At 41.2% G+C, this 19127-nt stretch overlaps 1 protein-coding gene across 2 annotated transcripts in view; it reads right to left on the bottom strand.

The window, feature by feature from the left end:
* Positions 1 to 1487: 1487 nt before the first annotated feature.
* grid1b (glutamate receptor, ionotropic, delta 1b) overlaps positions 1488 to 19127 on the bottom strand; it is a 380700-nt gene continuing 363060 nt past the window's right edge. Inside the window, exons 13-17 of one of the 2 annotated variants that reach the window (XM_024386514.2) lie at positions 14631 to 14826; positions 10901 to 11067; positions 7844 to 8084; positions 6445 to 6583; positions 1488 to 3935 (exon numbers count right to left, since the gene is read on the bottom strand). In XM_024386514.2, coding sequence (XP_024242282.1) covers positions 3529 to 3935; positions 6445 to 6583; positions 7844 to 8084; positions 10901 to 11067; positions 14631 to 14826 — 1150 coding nt within the window. In that variant the 3' untranslated portion in view covers positions 1488 to 3528. The remainder of the gene's footprint in view (positions 3936 to 6444; positions 6584 to 7843; positions 8085 to 10900; positions 11068 to 14630; positions 14827 to 19127) is intronic. The other variant, XM_024386515.2, reaches the window with a different exon arrangement.

Genomic DNA, 19127 nt, shown 5'->3' with positions numbered 1-19127 from the left:
CTGGCATCCTGCACCACCTGCTTAAATCGGCCCTAATTGACAGAGCAGGATATTGGAGAGGGAGAGAGGGGGAGAGAGGGGGAGAGAGAGGGAGAGAGGGAGAGATGTATATACACTGTGTACAAAACATTATGAACATCTGCTCTTTCCATGACATAGATTTACCAGGTGAATCCAGGTGAAAGCTATGATCCCTTATTGATGTCACTTGTTAAATTCACTTCAATCAGTGTAGATGAAGGGGAGGAGACAGGTTAAAGAAGGATTTTTAAGCCTTGAGAAAATTGAGACGTGGATTGTGTATGTGTGCCGTTCAGGGTGAACGGGCAAGACAACACATATGTAAGTGCCTTTAAACGAGGTATGGTAGTAGGTGTCAGGTGCACTGATTTGATTGTGTCAAGAACTGCAACACGGCTGGGTTTTTCCATGCTCAACAGTTTCCCGTGTGTATCAAGAATGGTCCCCAACCCAAAGGACATCCAACCAACTTGAATCAACTGTGGGAAGAATTGGAGTCAACATGGACCAGCATCCCTGTGGAATGCTTTCAACACCTAGTAGAGTCCATGCCCTGATGAATTGAGGCTGTTATGAGGGCAGAAGTGGGGGCAGGTCAATATTAAGAAGGTGTTCCTAATGTTTTGTGCACTCAGAGTATACAGGATGTATTCCAACATTGGTACTTGGGTCGTGTCAGCGGATGGCAGGCTTGGCCATGTGATTAAACACCTTCCTCACACCTGCTGAAAGGGGTAGGTACCAATAATGTGTATACCGACAGAAAGAGAACCACGGTACACAATGCATTCTAAAATGAATTATCGATTGGGTAAGGAGGTGGGTGAAATGTCCTCTATTGTGACCATTTGATAATAGAATAAGCTAATGGCTGAGCTTATAGAAAGCATTTAAGAGAAGGAAGCACAGTATCTTCTCTCACACTATTTATAATTAGGAAGACTCTATACAGTGCCTTATTCCAGTATTGTACACGATACATTGAAAATGTAAGGACATGTCATCTCTCCAAGTCTACAGTACACACACTGCATGCCAACGTCGACCTCCCCAGCTCTTATGACATCACTGTGTTTTATCTCTGGAACAATCCGATGTCACTGGGGTGGCGTCTATTAATAACATGCAGCCTGTTGAGATGTACAGGTTTAAGTAAAGGCCCTGTGGTGGTGAAGAGATACTGTACTTGTCGGTTGGACAATGCTCAGCTATCTGCTGGAGCACCACCTCAAAGGGATGATTTTTTAAGTTGAGAGCATTATTGTCAAGCAAATCAAGCAAGGCAGATGGGACTTCTATGGTATTGGTTGTTAGCACTGGAAATGGTTTGCAAAAGATCCAACTGAAGTGCTAATGTTTTCACAATGTTTAAAAAGAAATGAATATAGGACCAACAGTTTCTATAACAAATGTATAGTGTGTGCTATCTATCGTCACATGCCCTATGACTCGAAGAAACAAACATATGTAAACCAAATTTCTTTATTAAAGATTAAGAAACTCCAAGCAGCATATTCATAAATTAAATGAGTCTCCGTTGATGTACTGTTACAGACTGGATGATATGAGAGCTTTTTTTTTTAAACATTTTTTTCTTGAATCTTGTGGCGTGGGCATTGATACAGTAACGGGGGTACACAGTAAGGCAGTGAAACACTCTCAACCCTTACAGTAGTGTGGAACTTCCCTTTCACCACTGTTAGCGGATCATTGGCACAGGTTGTATGCAGAACACAGTGTAAAATGAGATCACTTTGGTTCACATTAGTATCTACTTGTACAACATATACAGGCTTACAACCTCTCCAATTTTGTTTGAAAACCAAGAGCGGGAAAACGGGTGACGCAAAACACTTTTGCGGGATGATATTTCGGTTTATTCTCATGACATCACTTCTTTCTCGTTCTTTGCTTTCCTTCAATGGCTCTGAGGGGTGATTTGTCACATTTTCCAAGAGGTGAGGACAAACCTTTTTATTGGTATGTGTATAGATCAGGTATCAGTATTCCTGGTACACAATGTGTTGTGCATATGAACAGTAACCACTGACATTCACTATCTCACTTCCTGGCAATGAGTTCTTCCGTATGATAGGCTAAAGGACATAAACAGAAAATATACTGCAGGACATACTTGCATTTTAATTGCACTTACGAAAGTCTTGGTAAAGTTTCGCAGTTCATCCTTAGTTGTAAATGTAATATGAACTGCTGCCCTGCAAAGTGCACAGGTTAATCGATGGGGAAATTCTGTTAATTTTATGAACAGAGTTCCATCAGCATTTAGACAGTAGGATATGTCACCTGTACTGCTATTACACTGTAATAGTTTCAAATTTTTATATCACTCCTTTATCTTCCATCTACCGTGGTGATAATTACTCCATTACAAATTATAAACATGAGACATTACAATATTATATATCTACTTTTCTCCATCTGCAGTTGAAATGACTTAACTACTCTGAAAGGAGACAAACTGTATACAACTTTTCAACAATAAATCCTTCAGTAAAAAATGAACACAGATTTATCGAATGAGCTTTTTTTGTTGTTAAAAATAACATTTTTCTGTTTTAAACATCCCTCCCACACAACTAAGGAAACATATGGTATACATCGTCAGGGACATGATTCAGTCAAGACATTTCCTTTGAACATTCTCCTAACGTAAGCCTAACTCTAAGGTCTGGCCTTAGCAACGTGAGACGTTTGACTGATGTTACGCTGTACACGGCACCCTTTTGTACCAGCTTTGTTTGGTGTTGGGAGCTGACTGACACTAAATCTCCCTATGTCTTTGACAACATAGGGCTGAAATTGAGCTCTATGAAATACCTTCCATTTCAAAAATATGTAGAACTCATAGGGGACAATTACTTCAGTTCCAGTCTTTATCAATGATTCTCTAAGACTTTAAAGTAGGAAAACAAAAACACCTTGAAAAATGTATATGCCTTACAAACAAAATGAATCCCTCTATTGGGAATATTCTCCTCTGATACTGCTCTATAGATATGGTTGTTGTTACAGTGGTACATAACAGTTGGTGTTCTACATTATGTCTCTATGGTGCATGGCCATCTAAGAATGAACTGTGGAGAGACATCTTTTATTTCGGCACTTAGAAAACAATCACAATGAATTTGCGTCATTATTCATATAGAACAAAATTTACAAAGCCATTCAAACAGTCGTTTTTTTAATATCATTTTTTATCTTGTTTTTTTTATTTGTAACTCAACTTCAAAAATTGAGAATATTCAAAATACACTTTTACTTCACTTCGTTCTCTCAGTATTTACAAATATATACAAGTAAAATTTTCTGTTCTTTCGACGACGTTGGTTGTTCAACAGGTAATAAAAATCTCTTATTTTTCTCGTTTGTAGACTTTTCATATTTTTTTTCTTCATATATTTTTCAACAATCCCCCAGAATATCAGGTGAGGGGAAGGACATGTGACATTGAGATGGCACCATTAGATGGATGTACTGTGGGTGGACTCAATGGCTTCTGGGATGGGTCCTCCGGGAACTCCCTGATATGACATTGGCATGGGCGTCTTGGCGGGACTCTGTCGGAACAGGCCCCCGTTGGGAGCTCTGTGTTTGCACTGAATGGAGGGGATGGTGGAGCTGCTGAGGGGGTGGTGGGGGAGGGTGCTGCCAGGGCCCTGAGCTAGTGTCCGACCCAGGCCCCCCCCATGACCCTCCCCTGGGAGATAGGCGCTCACAGACAGGCCCGTGCCCGGGTAGTCCCGCACAGACTCCAGCTGCTGGCTGGGCTGCATGCTGCCGATGTCCAGCGCAGAGATCTCGATAGACGGGCCGGGGATCTGCTTGTGCGCCATGTCCTCGTCCATAAGACTGTTCATACGCCGATGCACCTGTTCCAGATTCACCTCCTTGTCCTAGAGTGTGAGAGAGAGAGACGGGGAGGGAGAGACACAGAGGCTGAGATGGGCTGTTCCACAGGCTTTTCACCAGCTCCAAACATTTACTTCCACTCTCCCTTCCTTAGTTTTTTTGAGGTGGTTTGTTTCCCAAGCCTCTTTGATTGTTTCACTCAACATGCTTGTAATGTTCGTTGTAAGTGCCCAATTGGAATTGAGGTGACTCAATTACAGTTGTATAGAATGTGCACCTTGAAATCAAACTTGGCCAGTGGACATAGACAGTTTGATGTTTAGTAAGGGGTGTCAAATCTTTGACAGACGACACCAATACTGGAGCCAAACCATATCCTGACCTCTACTGACTTTTCTAGGTTGCCATGCAACCTTAGGCTTCTGCAAACCCACTCAAGCATTTGTGGACAGGAAAAGTAACCTAAGGATATGAGTAATTTCTGAGGCTACGGTAAGTGCAATGTAACATATTACATGCCACATGAAGAGGGTTATAAAGGAACAACGCATTGCTGATACTACAGGAAATATAGTACAATGTCAAGTTGAAGTATTATATTCAGTGCCTTATTGAGATGGTCATACATGTACAACTAATTTCTGACGCTACAGTATATTGTTGCAAAGTTGAGGTAATATATTGGTGTCCCATTAAGATCGCCAAACATGTATACATGGGCTTCTACAGTGTTCTTTAAACAAATAAGTATATATTATTTGCTGACAAAATATGTTACATCGGCACATCTAGATGGACATCTAGGACAAGAAGCTTTATGGTAGCAGGAATCACTATTCAATCAGGAGAAGAATCCTTGCACTTGGTGGCTACATTAGGCTACTTTGTCGGCAGGTGCAGCTTGGCTCCAGTAGTGGTCTGACAAGACGTTTATATTAGTTCAATTACTGAATATGAAGACAACATCCACGTTGATCCCTATGTGCAGCACATATACAACACAATACATTGCAGAGGTTAAGCTTCTACATATGGAGGACAAGCGCAACCAATGAAAATAATACAGGTTTTGGAATGATGACATAATCAGAAATGTGAATCTACGATGATGGGTGATGACTTGTTATTCTATGCTCATCTACTACATGAGCTACACATGAAAAAAATATTTGATTATATTGCACACTGGGAAACGAAGAAGTCCTATATTTCAATCATCTTTATGTGATATTGGAGATTAGGAACAAGCCTACATGCAATTTTGGAGACTAACCTAATGCACTGGAAATACTATGCAATTATAATGGATGTTGTTTGCCAACATAGATGCAGAAATACTTAAAAAAAAACATTTACTCCTCTCATACTGCCAGACTGTATGTGTTGGAGTTGAATAATTTAAGACACGAACTTTCGATGAGATCAGTGTTGCGTCAAACAGCGTATCTTAAACGCCACTGTGATTCTACAGCGCATCGACTACTCTTCCTCTTGTCAATACCAACTGCCTGTCAGAAGCACATTCAACCACAGCCTCCCAACTCAAATAGAAAACAAAGTCTTCTAGAGGAGATCCTAAACATTACTAAACCACTTAATCCATCTTGACACATTAGATTCCAGACAACAACAGTGTTTCCCACATCAGTTTGAACCTTCCCGGAATGTACAAATATACTTTATCAACAGAGACGTCGATTATAGGAATTAATTTACGGCAGTATCAATCCAGTATCATAAAAAACTCCCAAAGCTAATTAAAACATCTCAGCCAAGGCTATTGTTTTAGCAGACTGGCTCCTCATTAAAATATGTTTATAATCTCGCTGCATTGGCGGCACGCCTAAACAAATAGCTGCCTCAAATTAAACCATCGCACCGGTCTTTTAATAAGAGTGTGTTGATTTAAATTGAGAGGAAATAACACCATGCTCTACGGTGTGAAAGCTTTGGTAATGCAGAAACAACTCTTATAACAAAACTATAAAACCACTCTCTCCATCCATGGTGAGCCTGACATTGTTTGAATTACTTATCTAGGCTTGAGTAAGCTGTTTTCAAAATGTCCTCCGTAGGTCCTGTATTGTGGTTGTTTGTATTGTGGTATTGTGGCTGATCTCTGTATCTGTAACACATTCTATACACCAACTTCGTCAAACTTTACGAACACATTTAGAGATATGTATGCATTTACAAAGGCCGTTATCCGAGTCCTGCACTGCTTATAACAACTGTTATAATGCACTGTCTATAGTATAAGGCACAATAAAGCGTCATAATGAGGTAGTTCATAGAAAATGTCACTGAATTAAATTTCTCTTATTCCCCATACAATGTTTCTAGGTGAGGCCCTCGTCATGCATCCAACCATTACGAAAAAAACTAACCAAAAAAGGAGAAGGAACAGAATAAGAAAATAGGAGGATTGCCAATGATGGGAAAGATGGTGTTGTGGAGTTTTAGATCAAGATGGCCCCCCAAGCCCAGTCAGACAGAGCAGAGTGCCCCTTTAATGCAGCAGCACAAATCAGATCTTAGGAGCTCTATTCTGACCTGTGTCAATAGCTTCTGCTTCATCCCAGTCTCTTTCTCTCTCTGTCCAAATGTCCTTCCTCCCTTCCGATGAAGCAGTGGTAATCTCATTATATGTCAATGGACCAGAAACCCTTGCCAGTCTGTAATCCTTAGTAACCTGCACGAGATCATAGAACAGTCAAGAATAAGAACGGATGGATGTCCACATTGACATATAATAGCAATAAGATGTCACACAGTGAATTACTAGGGATTATAAACTGGGTGGTTCGCGCCCTGAATGCTGATTGGATGAAAGCCATGGTATATCAGACCGTATACTACGGGTATGACAAAACATTATTTTTACTGTTCTAATTACGTTGGTAACCAGTTTACAATAGCAATAAGGCACCTCAGGGGTTTGTGGTATATGGCCAATATACCACGGCTAAGGGCTGTATCCAGGCACTCCGTGTTGTGTCGCGCGGAAGAACGGACCTTTGCCGTGTTATATTGGCCAAATACCACACCCCCCCTGTGCCTTATTGCTTAATTATGGACTGGGTTGGACAGATACAGTGGCTCTTATTGCTGTGGGGTGACGCATGCAAGCGTCCAGTTTCTGCTCAAACTTTAGTTTAGAGATCCATGTCAAGCCTTAACTTGTCTCATGTTATATGCACTGGAGAGTCACTCATGCGAGAGGTCTTGATAGACATAGAATTAGAATAGTAATTTAATAAGATCTCTATGTTGGTATACATCATGTTGACATCATCGCAGTAACTTGAGTGGATTAAACTCATAAGAAAGGCTTAAAGTGAACTGGCATTGATGCATAAGGTGTAATCAGTGTAAATCAGCTTAGCAGGCACTTATCTGGTGAAAGTGTAACGAGAATCAATGAAAAGTGTTCTCTGTGGTAGGCAGTGTGAATGTGTTTACAGTTCAGGGTAAGGAAGCTGTCTTGGTAATCAATGGGTTTTGATTATTTCAGGAATACTAATTTTACAGGGAACTTAAAACAAAATCGATACTGACGTCTTCTCAGAAACGTGTTATCCTGAAGGCAGCTAAAGGGTTTATTGATGTGATTAACATCCATCAATGAATATATTCAAATTCAAAGAGTTTTGAAAAATACCAATAATCCAGATGGAAATATTAGAGTAAGAAAATGATAAAGGGGATTTGTCTTCATCTGTGAGCTGTGTGAGGTACGTATGCCATACAAAAACAGATGGATTTGGTTTCAGAGAATGGGAAGGTGATAGATAGGGGGGGACCAAATTGTATTTCAATCTGAGCACAATCTACAACTGTGTGTTCAGTAGCTCCACTAAATGGTGGTCTGCAGCTACTGTAGATCCTTAAAGTAGAGTGCGGTAGTGTCCTCCCCCTGTTGCCCTGTCCTCCGGGCTCTGTGCTCGGTCACCTCTTTGGGCTGCTCTTGACCGCAGCGGTTGCTGTTCCACCACATCTCCAGGCCAGCAACCAGGCAGGCCAGCAGCAGTCCTGCAGCCAGGACGCAGAAAACCCCTGCGAAGCTGTGTAGTTTCAGGGACCGCCCGTCGGGCGTGGCGTTGGAATGGCTGTTGAGGTCGCAGCGGCCCATACGAGGCCACCACTTCTGCTTCAGGATGTCCAGGTCTCCTTTCTCCTGCAGCTCCAGGATCCTGCATTGAGGGGAAATATCTGGGTGTAAGAGGGTGCTAAAGTCCTCATTTTTAAAATCCTTTCTGTAACAGCCTTCAAACTTAGTACAACAACAGAGGAAGCTTTCCTGAAAACAGGCTGTTGTACTAAGTTTGAAGGCTGCTAAACAAAGGATTATAGGAATAAGGACTCTGGGACCCTAGTTGCATTATAATTACCATTTGTATGCTATCATGTCACTAAAGTAACAATGAAAAATAGACCTGCTGTATCTTCTGCAGATTAAAGCATTAATTTGTGACCATTCCCACAGCATAGTGTTTTAGTGATTTGTTGAATTATGCTTGCGCAGTGAATTAAACCCCCACAGTAAACTTCATTAAATGTCAGCTTTTGTAGTCCTTCACTGGCACAAATTAAATCCAAAATAAAACAAGAATGAAGAACTGCTTAATTAAAAGAAAAGGAGCCGTGGCGAGGAGGGAAAGACCATTATCAGAGTACCGCCCCTCTGGGCAAACAGTCATTTCTGAGATGAAAAGGAGCACATGGCGAATTTGTAAGGTTATGGATGGACGAGGGCGCTGAGGGAGGGATGGAGGGAGGAGAATGGATGATGATGATGATGGGACAAGGGACGGTAGCAAGTAAGATGAATCCGTCTCTGTAGAGGAGATGACATCCTGGTTCAGCCCGTTATTACCCCCTAAGCATCCCAGCTGTCCTCAAAGCACATTACCATCCCACCACCACCACCACCACTATTTCTGTTAGCCCAGGATTTCCCAGGCGGATATTCAGCCAGGCCATTATGAGTAGAGACAGGGGGACAGTGTTCAGTTCAGTGGGGATAAGCATTATAGGAGATCTTCCATGGAAGGACCTCATTGCTTAAGCTCTGACCCCGGTCTTCCCCTGCTATGGCCCTGCATACTAAGTGTGCACTCCAAAGGGCCCTGATGAAGAACACCTCGGAAAGATTGGAGAGGATTTAAGTGTTCCAACACATTGACCTCTGGTGATTTATCAAATGTGTGGCTTCCATGAGCCCCAGATCAAACCTGATCTAAGCATGACTAGCTGGCTGACACTGGTTCTGCTTTGTAGAAAGATCATTGTCCCTATCCTAAGCGTTTTAGTCACTAGAACGGCAGATCTTTCTGGTTGTGAAGTTGGGATAGCACTCAAACAACAGAAACGGTTTATTTTCACTGAGTTCAACAGAGTTGGATTTCTTAACTAAAAGATAGTGTGACTAAACATTTTCGGTTGTTTTCACGAAACTGTTATATGTGAGAAGAATCAATACAAGATATGTGGGAATGTAGTCAAGACTCAGGGATTTTGGGATTCATTTTGGGGATATGCTTGGCCAATATCCTTGGCCAATACACAGTCCTAATTAGTTACATGTGATTATGGAGAGATTTAGACAACCAGCATGTAAAATCTGCCGGCTTCTGTTATCTTCGCAATGGGATCAATTTGCAATGGATAATACAAAGGAGAAAAAACTGCAACTAAAAGACCAAAGATTTTCAAATATTGTTAAGATTTGAAGACATTGCCTAGGTATTTCGTTCAAATATGACTCATTAACTATTTTCATGGAAATAATTAGCAGAATCATGTTAACTCATATTGAATAATTCCTCTAACTCGTGTTAAAACGTGTTCATGACTGTAACCCAGACTTATAGTAAAAATAGTAAAAGTAACCCAGACTTATAGTAAAAATAACCCAGACTTATAGTAAAAAAGTTCAACTTTCCTTTAAGGATAAGTTGCAGTGATCCCCTACTCTGTAAATCAAACACATCACGTGGCTCCTCAAGGGTGGTTTAGTGAGAAGTAATAAAAAAGAATAGCATTATATGACCACATTCTAACTGTGCTGCAATGTATACATCTGGTAATATATAATTTCATGGGGAAACAGCATTAGAAGGGCATTAAAATCGTGCATTAAGTATCTGTGAATGACAGAACTGTAGGAACTCCCCAGCTAACACATTCGGTTCCATGGAAGTTGCTGGAAAGTATGTTTTTGGTTTCAACCTTCGTTGTGGGAACAAAGCCATACGTTTCCTGATGGGTAAACTGATGAATTTTTAAAAGGTCCTGACAACAGAAAGCCAAGCAAAGCCAAGCAACTATTCTGCACCATTCCAATAAAGTTGCAGTAAGGTTGTATGCAGAATATCCATAGGACAACCAAGCTCTAAGAAGCATATGTTTCTCAGAACATTATGTGCTAGCTGGGTCCTAACCTTTATTAAAAGCATTTTGACTAGTGTTTTTACTACAAAGTGAATTTATAAAAACATTGTCTTAGTGGGCCTTTCATTTCCTCATCAAACTCCCCCTAAAATGGATGAGTATAACCACCGAATGACCTCTCAGCCAATTACGGCCTTCAATTACCTCAGGCGCTGTCAACCATCAGTGATTATGTTTATGACTTTTATGAAGCAGAGAAAGTAATTAGGAATCAAAGTAGGTGTGCGTTAAACCATATGCACTTAAGACTTATTTATTTCCAAAAAGGGGTGGAAGGAAGAGATGAGGTGATGAAAGGAGAGGGAGAGGTGAAGAGGAGAAGATACTGAATACTGAACTGATGATAAAGCGTTGGTATGTCATTAATGCATAAACATTGTAATGAAACGAGGGAGTAGCACGAGGTTTCGAGGCCAGAATCGATTTTCCAAAGCTGGACATGTTACCTATGCTCTAAGAAAGCCTAGTTCCCTTTGGGGTAGTAATAATAATGCTTATCAACGCCAGGGTCGTTACAATATAGATGGTGTATAATGAGGTTGGTGGTGTTGCTCACTTCTGGGAGAAGAGGTCTCTGTAGGGACTCCCATGCTGCATGGCGATGCCGTAGCCTTTGCTGCTCATGCTGTTTCCTGTGACGGTGATGGTGCAGTCATCGTCCGTCAGCGCGGCATACTCCACCACAGCCATGTCCCACAGGAAGGCATACGGGCCCTTCTTCGCCTGAAGAGGAATGACAATCAATGACCCTGCTAATGATCCAGATGCTATACATGCTGCCTATACAATAACATTGTTTTCCATGATAGAACCTAAAGGATGATAAATGTCAATGTGATGTCTGGAGAAGGCTGATACAGTGCCTTCGGAAAGGTAATCAGATCCCTTGACTTTTTCCACATTTTGTTAGGTTACAGCTTTATTCTAAAATGAATGAATTCAATTCAATTCCCCCCCCCTCATCCATCTACACACAATGCCCCATAATGACAAAGAAAAAACAGGTTTTTAGAATTGTTCGCAAATGTATTAAATATAAAACTCAGAAATATTTGATTCAGACCCTTTACTCAATACTTTGTTGAAGCACATTTGGCAGCGATTCCAGCCATGAGTCTTCTTGGGTATGATGCTACAGGCTTGGCACACCTGTATTTGGGGAGTTTCTCCCATTGGATGGGGAACTTCGCTCGGGTTCGATTAAAGTCTTGGCTCTGGCTGGGCCACTCAAGGACATTCAGAGAAGCTGCCACTCCTGCATTGTCTTGGCTGTGTGCTTAGGGTCGTTGTCCTGATGGAAGGTGAACCTTCACCCGGGTCTGAGGTCCTGAGCGCTCTGGAGCAGGTTTTCATCAAGGATCTCTCTGTACTTTATCTTTCCTTGATCCTGACTAGTCTCCCAGTCCCATGAAAAACATCCCCACAGCATGATTCTGCCACCACCAGGCTTAACTTCTTGGATATAGGGGGCGCTCTTTTAATTTATGGATAAAAAAACGTTCCCGTTTTAAACAAGATATTTTGTCACGGAAAGATGCTCGACTATGCATATAATTGACAGCTTTGGAAAGAAAACACTCTGACGTTTCCAAAACTGCAAAGATATTGTCTGTGAGTGCCACAGAACTAATGCTACAGGCGAAACCAAGATGAAATTTCATACAGAAAGTGCCCCAGATTTTGAATGCGCTGTGTTCCAATGTCTCCTTATATGGCTGTGTATGGGTAACGAATGAGCTTAGACTTTCTGTCGTTTCCCCAAGGTGTCGATAGCATTGTGACGTATTTGTAGGCAAATCATTGGAAGATTGACCTTAAGAGACTACATCTACCAGGTGGCCGCTTGGTGTCCTCCGTTGCAATTATTGCGTAATCTCCAGCTGCGTGTATTCTTCGAGGAGAAACACAGCTGCCACGAATGATTTATCATCGAATAGATATGTGAAAAACAACTTGAGGATTGATTCTAAACAACTTTTGCCATGTTTCTGTCGATATAATGGAGTTCATTTGGTAAAAAGTTTGGCGTTGTAGAGACTGCATTTTCTGATTTTTTTAATAATCTTTTTGGAAATAATGAACATTTGCTATCTAACTGAGAGTCTCCTCATTGAAAACATCCGAAGTTCTTCAAAAGTAAATGATTTTATTTGAATGCTTTTCTTGTTTTTGTGAAAATGTTGCCTGCTGAATGCTAGGCTTAATGCTATGCTAGCTATCAATACTCTTACACAAATGCTTGTGTAGCTATGGTTGAAAAGCATATTTTGAAAATCTGAGATGACAGTGTTGTTAACAAAAGGCTAAGCTTGTGAGTGAATATATTTCTTTCATTTCATTTGCGATTTTCATGAATAGTTAACGTTGCGTTATGGTAATGAGCTTGAGGCTATAATTACGCTCCCGGATACGGGATTGCTCGACGCTAGAGGTTAACCATAGGGATGGTTCCAGGTTTCTTTCAGACTTGACTCTTGGCATTCAGGCCAAATAGTTCAATCTTGATTTCTTCAGGCCAGAGCATCTTGTTTCTTATGGTTTGAGAGTCTTCAGGTGCCTTTTGGAAAACTCCAAGCGGGCTGTCATGTGCCTTTTACAGAGGAGTGGCTTAATTCTACCATAAAGGCCTTATTGTTGGAGTGCTATAGAGATGGTTGTCCTTCTGGAAGGTTCTCCCATCTCCACAGAAGAACTGGAGTTCTGTCAGAGTGACCATCGGGTTCTTGGTTGCCTCCCTGACCAAGGCCCTTCACCCCTGATTGAACAGTTTGATCAGTCGACCAGCTCTTGGAAGAGTCTTGGTGTTTCCAAACTCCTTATTTTAAGAATGATGGAGGCCACTGTGTTCTTGGGAACCTTCAATGCTGTAGAAATGTTTTGGTACCCTTCCCCAGATCTGTGCCTCAACACAATCCTGTATCAGAGCTCTACAGACAATTCCTTTGCCCTCATGGCTTGGTTTTTGCTCTGACATGCACTGTCAACTGTGGGACATTATATAGACAGGTGTGTGCCTTTCCAAATCATGTCCAGCCATTTGAATTTAACACAGGTGGACTCTAATGAAGTTGTAGAAACATCTCAAGGATGATCAATGGAAACAGGATGCATCTGAGTCTCATGGCAAAAGGTCTGAAACCTTATGTAAATTAATTATTTCTGCTTTAATACATATGCAACAAAAATCTAAAAACCTGTTTTCACTTCGTCATTTTGGGCTATTGTGTGTAGATTGATGAGGAAAAACATGATTTTTAATACATTTTTAGACTAAGCCTGTAATGTAAAACAATTTGGGAAAAGGTAAGGGTTCTTAACACTTTCCGAATGTATTTTATGTAGGAACGACTGTGAACATCCCAATTCCATGAAGGTGTAGGACTCTAATGAATATGCAGTACCTTGGTAAAACAGACGCACTTCAATCCATTTACTGTATAGGTTTCTTTTCTAGGTTGATTCCCGTTGTAGACTGGGCTATTTGTTAACTTGCGCTTTTGATACAAAAACCTTTTAACTCAGAAACAGAAGGTGATGTGTGTTTTGATGTTGTCTCCACATAATCGCTACCTCTTACAGCACTCTCTTCTTTTGTGAGTCCTCAATGGACTGACCCAGAAACATACTGCTACAAAGGCAGACATTGTCTGTTGACAAACACAAATACATCTGCCGTGCTGCTAAAAGGCTCAGTTGGCTGAGTTTGAGAAAAAAAAGTCTTTGTTCTGCAGTATAAAGACTAAATGTCTTTATACAGCACCTCTGTTTCCCTCCTCTACATTGTCAGAATAGCTGCTGGTAGCTAATTGAAATTGACTTGCATTGGAGAAAAGAAAAGACAATGCAAGAATGCTAATTCAAATGTGAACACAGACCGAATTCGAAGACATATATGTCATAGTACTTCCCAGCATATGGGTAGGCAAAGTGCTAGTGCTGTTCTTCCTTAGCTATTTATTACAGGCAGTTTATGAGATTAACCAGTGTAATTGGTACAAATGCCACAAAACAGCACTTGCAGTTTTTCCAGACTGACAGATCGTCAAAGACAATGTTGAATTTGCCTATCTAATTGGTTTGAAATATTGTGGAACTACAGGCGCAGTATTGAGCGGGAACAGTGTGACTCCATACTGTGAAATGACAATGAAACGACAATATTATACTGTTTTCTCTTTTCGTCGAAATCCACAGTAGCTAAGCAAAACGACCTAAATTGATTGCCAGCCTGTACTCAGGAATCCTCTCTGTATTGGCATATACCTGCCTTGTCTTTGTCAACCTACCTTGCGGATGCCCTCTGAGGGACTGGACACAGAGTAATCATGGCCGTTGTTCTTACTGATGGTCCTCCACAGCTCTGCGAATGTGCTGTCCTGCTCCAGAGGGTTGGTCCCCTTGTTCTTGAAGTAGTCGTAGACGGCTGAGTCTCTCACGGTGCCGTAGGACACGTCCATCTGCCTGGACAGGTCCTGGAATGTCCTGTAGAGACATAGAGGGAAGAACACAGAGAAATACATCAAGTCAAATGTATAACAAGACAGATATTGTGTGTACAGTAAAGTACACTGTTAAGTGTACTTTGGGTACTTTTTACATGGGTGTAATTTGTACATGCGTGTAATTTGTACATGGGTTCAATTTAGAAAGATGAGTTACTCTACTCAAAATGTTACCAATGTAATAGTAGATTTTGTCAACTTAACTTGATTTCCTGAATTGACATATTTTAACTTATTGACAATTGACATATTTTAACTTAACTTAAGGCAATAGCAAACATGGCATACCTCACGAATGATGGAGTGCCCCCCATTGGGCTATTGAGATATGTATTTTACAAATTTCTGTTATCGCGTGACCACAGATTATACATTATATTGACCAGATCTTCAAGTGGCCGCTCTAACAATGAAAATAAATGTCTTAAAAAAATGGAAGACAGTTAGCCTGGGTACCAGTCTCTTAGCTAATCCACTCCCTGTACTCCATATCACTTGCCAAAGACTCTTTGGCAATGACAAAGAGTAGCAAAGAGTGGAATGTTAGGTAAAGATAATGGTACTCAGACTGCAAGGCAGTCGGAGTAGGCAAGATAAATGAGTGGGCAAATACGCTTGTGAACAACAGGCACAATTCCGATATAGTGTTTTTTCTGAAAGTTGCCGGGATGTCACGTGTCCTATTTATGTCAGTACACTTGTAATAACCTAATCATTCTGAAACGTACATTAGATCTGATGTTGGAGTGGTCCTGGAAATGATGACTATGAAGTAGAACATTTTTGAACATTTACTTCATCCAAATTTTATACTTTCTCATTGACCTTCATACAAAAACTCCTTGCTCGGTGAGCGGGCCAATCAGTGTAATTTTGTAAATGCCGGATCTGTATGGCAAGACACATCATTCACCCAAGTTTCATCAAAATTGGGCCAGTGCTGTCTGAGATATCGCATATGACTATAATACAAACAAACAGACAGATGGAGACCGATCCACAGTCTCTCCCCGATTTTATCATGGGGACAACAAATCTATTTTGTAACAGTGTAAATTGAGGATAGGCTTATATGGATGTCAGATGTATGCTCACTATGAGACAGCTCCAAACTGGCAGGTGGGCCAGCTGTTACATAGCAGTGCTCTGTTTAGACACTCACTGTGTCATAACGTATAAACAGTCCAGGGGGGAAAAAGGGCACAGTTTTTTATGTACATCTCTAGACAGGAAATAATGATGCTGATGAGTTGTTTGCTTATTAGTTAGTTAACACCAGAGGAAGCACAGGAAATAATTGAAGAGGAGAAGTAAAGGGACATTGTTTTAACATTAACATTAAAGGTGGGGAAGTCGGACTTTTAATCAAAACCTACTCTTAAAGAAATGAATCACTTTTGCGCTGGATCAGATCAGTGTATCAGAAAAAAGCAACAAACAATTTACACACAGCTCAGTTCTGAAAACGAGTGAGAAAAACAGCTTTATGTAATGAAGAAATGAGCAACACTAAACTTACAGAACAATCAAGGAGTGTCTAGAACTTGAATTAGCTTACTGTCACACCCTAATCTGTTTCACGTCTTTCTGCTCGTCTCCACCCCCCTCCAGTTGTCACCCATCTTCCCCATTATCCCCAGTGTACTTATTCACCAGAATACCACCCTGCATACCACTGCTGGCTTGCTTCTGAAGCTAAGCAGGGTTAGTCCTGGTCACTCCCTGGAGGGGAGACCAGGTGGTGTTGGAAGGCCAGTAGGAGGCACTCTTTCTTCTGGTCTAAGAAAATATCCCAATGCCCCAGGGCAGTGATTGGGGATGGTGCTTTCTTTCAGATGGGATGTTAAATGGGTGTCCTGGCTCTCTGAGGTCATTAAAGATCCCATGGCACTTGTCGTAAGAGTAGGGATGTTAACCCTGGTGTCCTGGCTAAATTCCTAATCTGTCCCTCAAACCGTAACCTAATAATCCCCAGTTTACATTTGGCTCATTCCTCTCCCCTGTAACTATTCCCCAGGTTGTTGATGTAAATGAGAACGTGTTCTCAGTCAACATCTGGTAAAATAACGGATAAATTAAATTTCTGTTTGTACTCGTCTTTTCCCAGCCTCTCTTTTTCTCGCCCTACTGGTTTTTGACCCTTGCTTGTCCTGACCCTTAACCCGCCTGCCTGACAACTCTGCCTGCCCCTGACTTTGAGCCTTTGCCCCATCTGTATTTCCGACCTCTGCCTGACCTGACCCTGAGCCTGCTTGCCGTCCTGTACCTTTGCCTCTGTTGCTGTAATATACATTGTTACTTTGACACGGTCTGGGTCTTACTTTATCCTGATACTTACATTATCCTGTAGAGCAACCCACACCTTTCTTATAGTTGCTTTTCTATAAGGTGACAGGCAATGTCAAAACATACTTCATAATCAGTTTTTATAAAAGAGTGCTAACAATTCTAAATTAATTTGTCAACCAAAGGGAGTATTCACTGAGCTCGCAAGGAGATTGGACATAACTCGAAGCCTTGTGAGAAGCATTGTGATGCCTTGAAAGGTGTCTGATTTGAGTGTGTGATTTACTATGCCTTTAGAAAGTATTCAGACCCCTAGACTTATTTCACATTTTGTTACGTTACAGACTTATTATAATATAATAATAATAATCAATCTACACACAATAACCCATAATGACAAAGCATAAAAATAAAAATATTTTGCAAATGACAAATTACAAATAAAAAACAGAAATACCTTAGTTACATAAGTATTCTGACCCTTTGCTATGGGACTCTAAATTGAGCTCAGGTGCATCCTGTTTCCATTGATCATCCTTGTGGTATTTCAACAACTTGATTTGCATCCACCTGTGTTAATTTCAATTGATTGGACATGATTTGGAAAGGCACACAACTGTCTATATAAGGTCCCACAGTTGACAGTGTATGTCAGAGCAAAAACCAAGCAATGAGGTTGAAGTAATTCAAGGCACAGCTCTGGCTGTGGCTACCAAAATATTTCTGCAGCATTGAAGTTCCCCAAGAACACAGTGGCCTCCATCATTCTTAAATGGATGAAGTTTGGAACCACCAAGACTCTTCCTAGAGCTGGCCGCCCAGCCAAACTGAGCAATCAGGGTATAAGGGCCTTGGTCAGGGAGGTTAGCAAGAACCAGATGGTCACTCTGACAGAGCTCTAGAGTTCCTCTGTGGAGATGGGAGAACCTTTCAGAAGGACAACCATCTCTGCAGCACTCCACCAATCAAGCCTTTATGGTAGAGTGGCCAGACGGAAGCCACTCCTCAGTTAAAGGCACATGACAGCCCGCTCGGAATTAGCCAAAAGGCACCTGAAGACTCTCAGACAATGAGCAACAAGATTTTCTAGTCTGATGAAACCAAGATTGAACTCTGTGACCTGAATGTCAAGCGTCACGTCTGGAGGAAACCTGGCACCAACCCTACTGTGAATTATGGTTGTGGCAGCATCATGTTGTGGGGATGTTTTTCAAAGTTAGGGACTGAGACACTAGTCAGGATCAAGGCAAAGATGAACGTCCTGAATGTCCTTGAGTGGACTAGCCAGAGCCCAGACTTGAACCCGATCGAACATCTCTAGCGAGACCTGAAAATACCTGTGCAGCAACACTCCTCATCCAACCTGACAGAGCTTGAAAGGATCTGCAGAGAAGAATGGGAGAAACTCCCCAAATACTGGTTTGCCAAGCTTGTAGCGACATACTCAAGAATACTCGATGCCGAATGTAAATGTAATATGTCCGGGGGGGGTTATATAAGTTTATATGAATTAGAAAAAATGTCTGTTTTAAAACAAGGCTGCAACATGTGGAAAAGGTCAAGGGGTCTGAATACTTTCCAAAGGCACTGTAAATTAAGCTATTCATTGCCAGCAACTGTTTAGATCATATTCTTTGTTACATCGTTTCCTAACACGTTCTAGAGTAATGAAAAGCTGGTGGCATGGCGAATGAATTGTACTTCGGTTCAAGGATATGTCAGCAATGACGCATGGCTATCTCTGGGACAGTCACCACAGCACTCAGCAGTCTATCTATGTAATGACAAGTTCCCAGTGAGCAGTGCATACAATCACAGTTTAGCAAACTGCCTGTACTGTATGTCTGAAAAATGCTCAAAGTGAAATGGTTTTAGAGTGCATCTCTGCCGCAACCTTCACCTGTTGCCTACAATACCCTGGTTTTAAAAAAACTATTATTGCCAACTTGTGATAAAAAGGTTATGTATTTCACACACTACACCGGTTTTAATAAG

Source organism: Oncorhynchus tshawytscha, linkage group LG24, assembly GCF_018296145.1.
Source record: "Oncorhynchus tshawytscha isolate Ot180627B linkage group LG24, Otsh_v2.0, whole genome shotgun sequence".
In the NCBI taxonomy this organism is placed as follows: domain Eukaryota; kingdom Metazoa; phylum Chordata; class Actinopteri; order Salmoniformes; family Salmonidae; genus Oncorhynchus; species Oncorhynchus tshawytscha.
The sequence above is the reverse complement of the archived record's forward strand: the minus strand, read 5'-3'. Positions and strand labels throughout refer to the sequence as shown.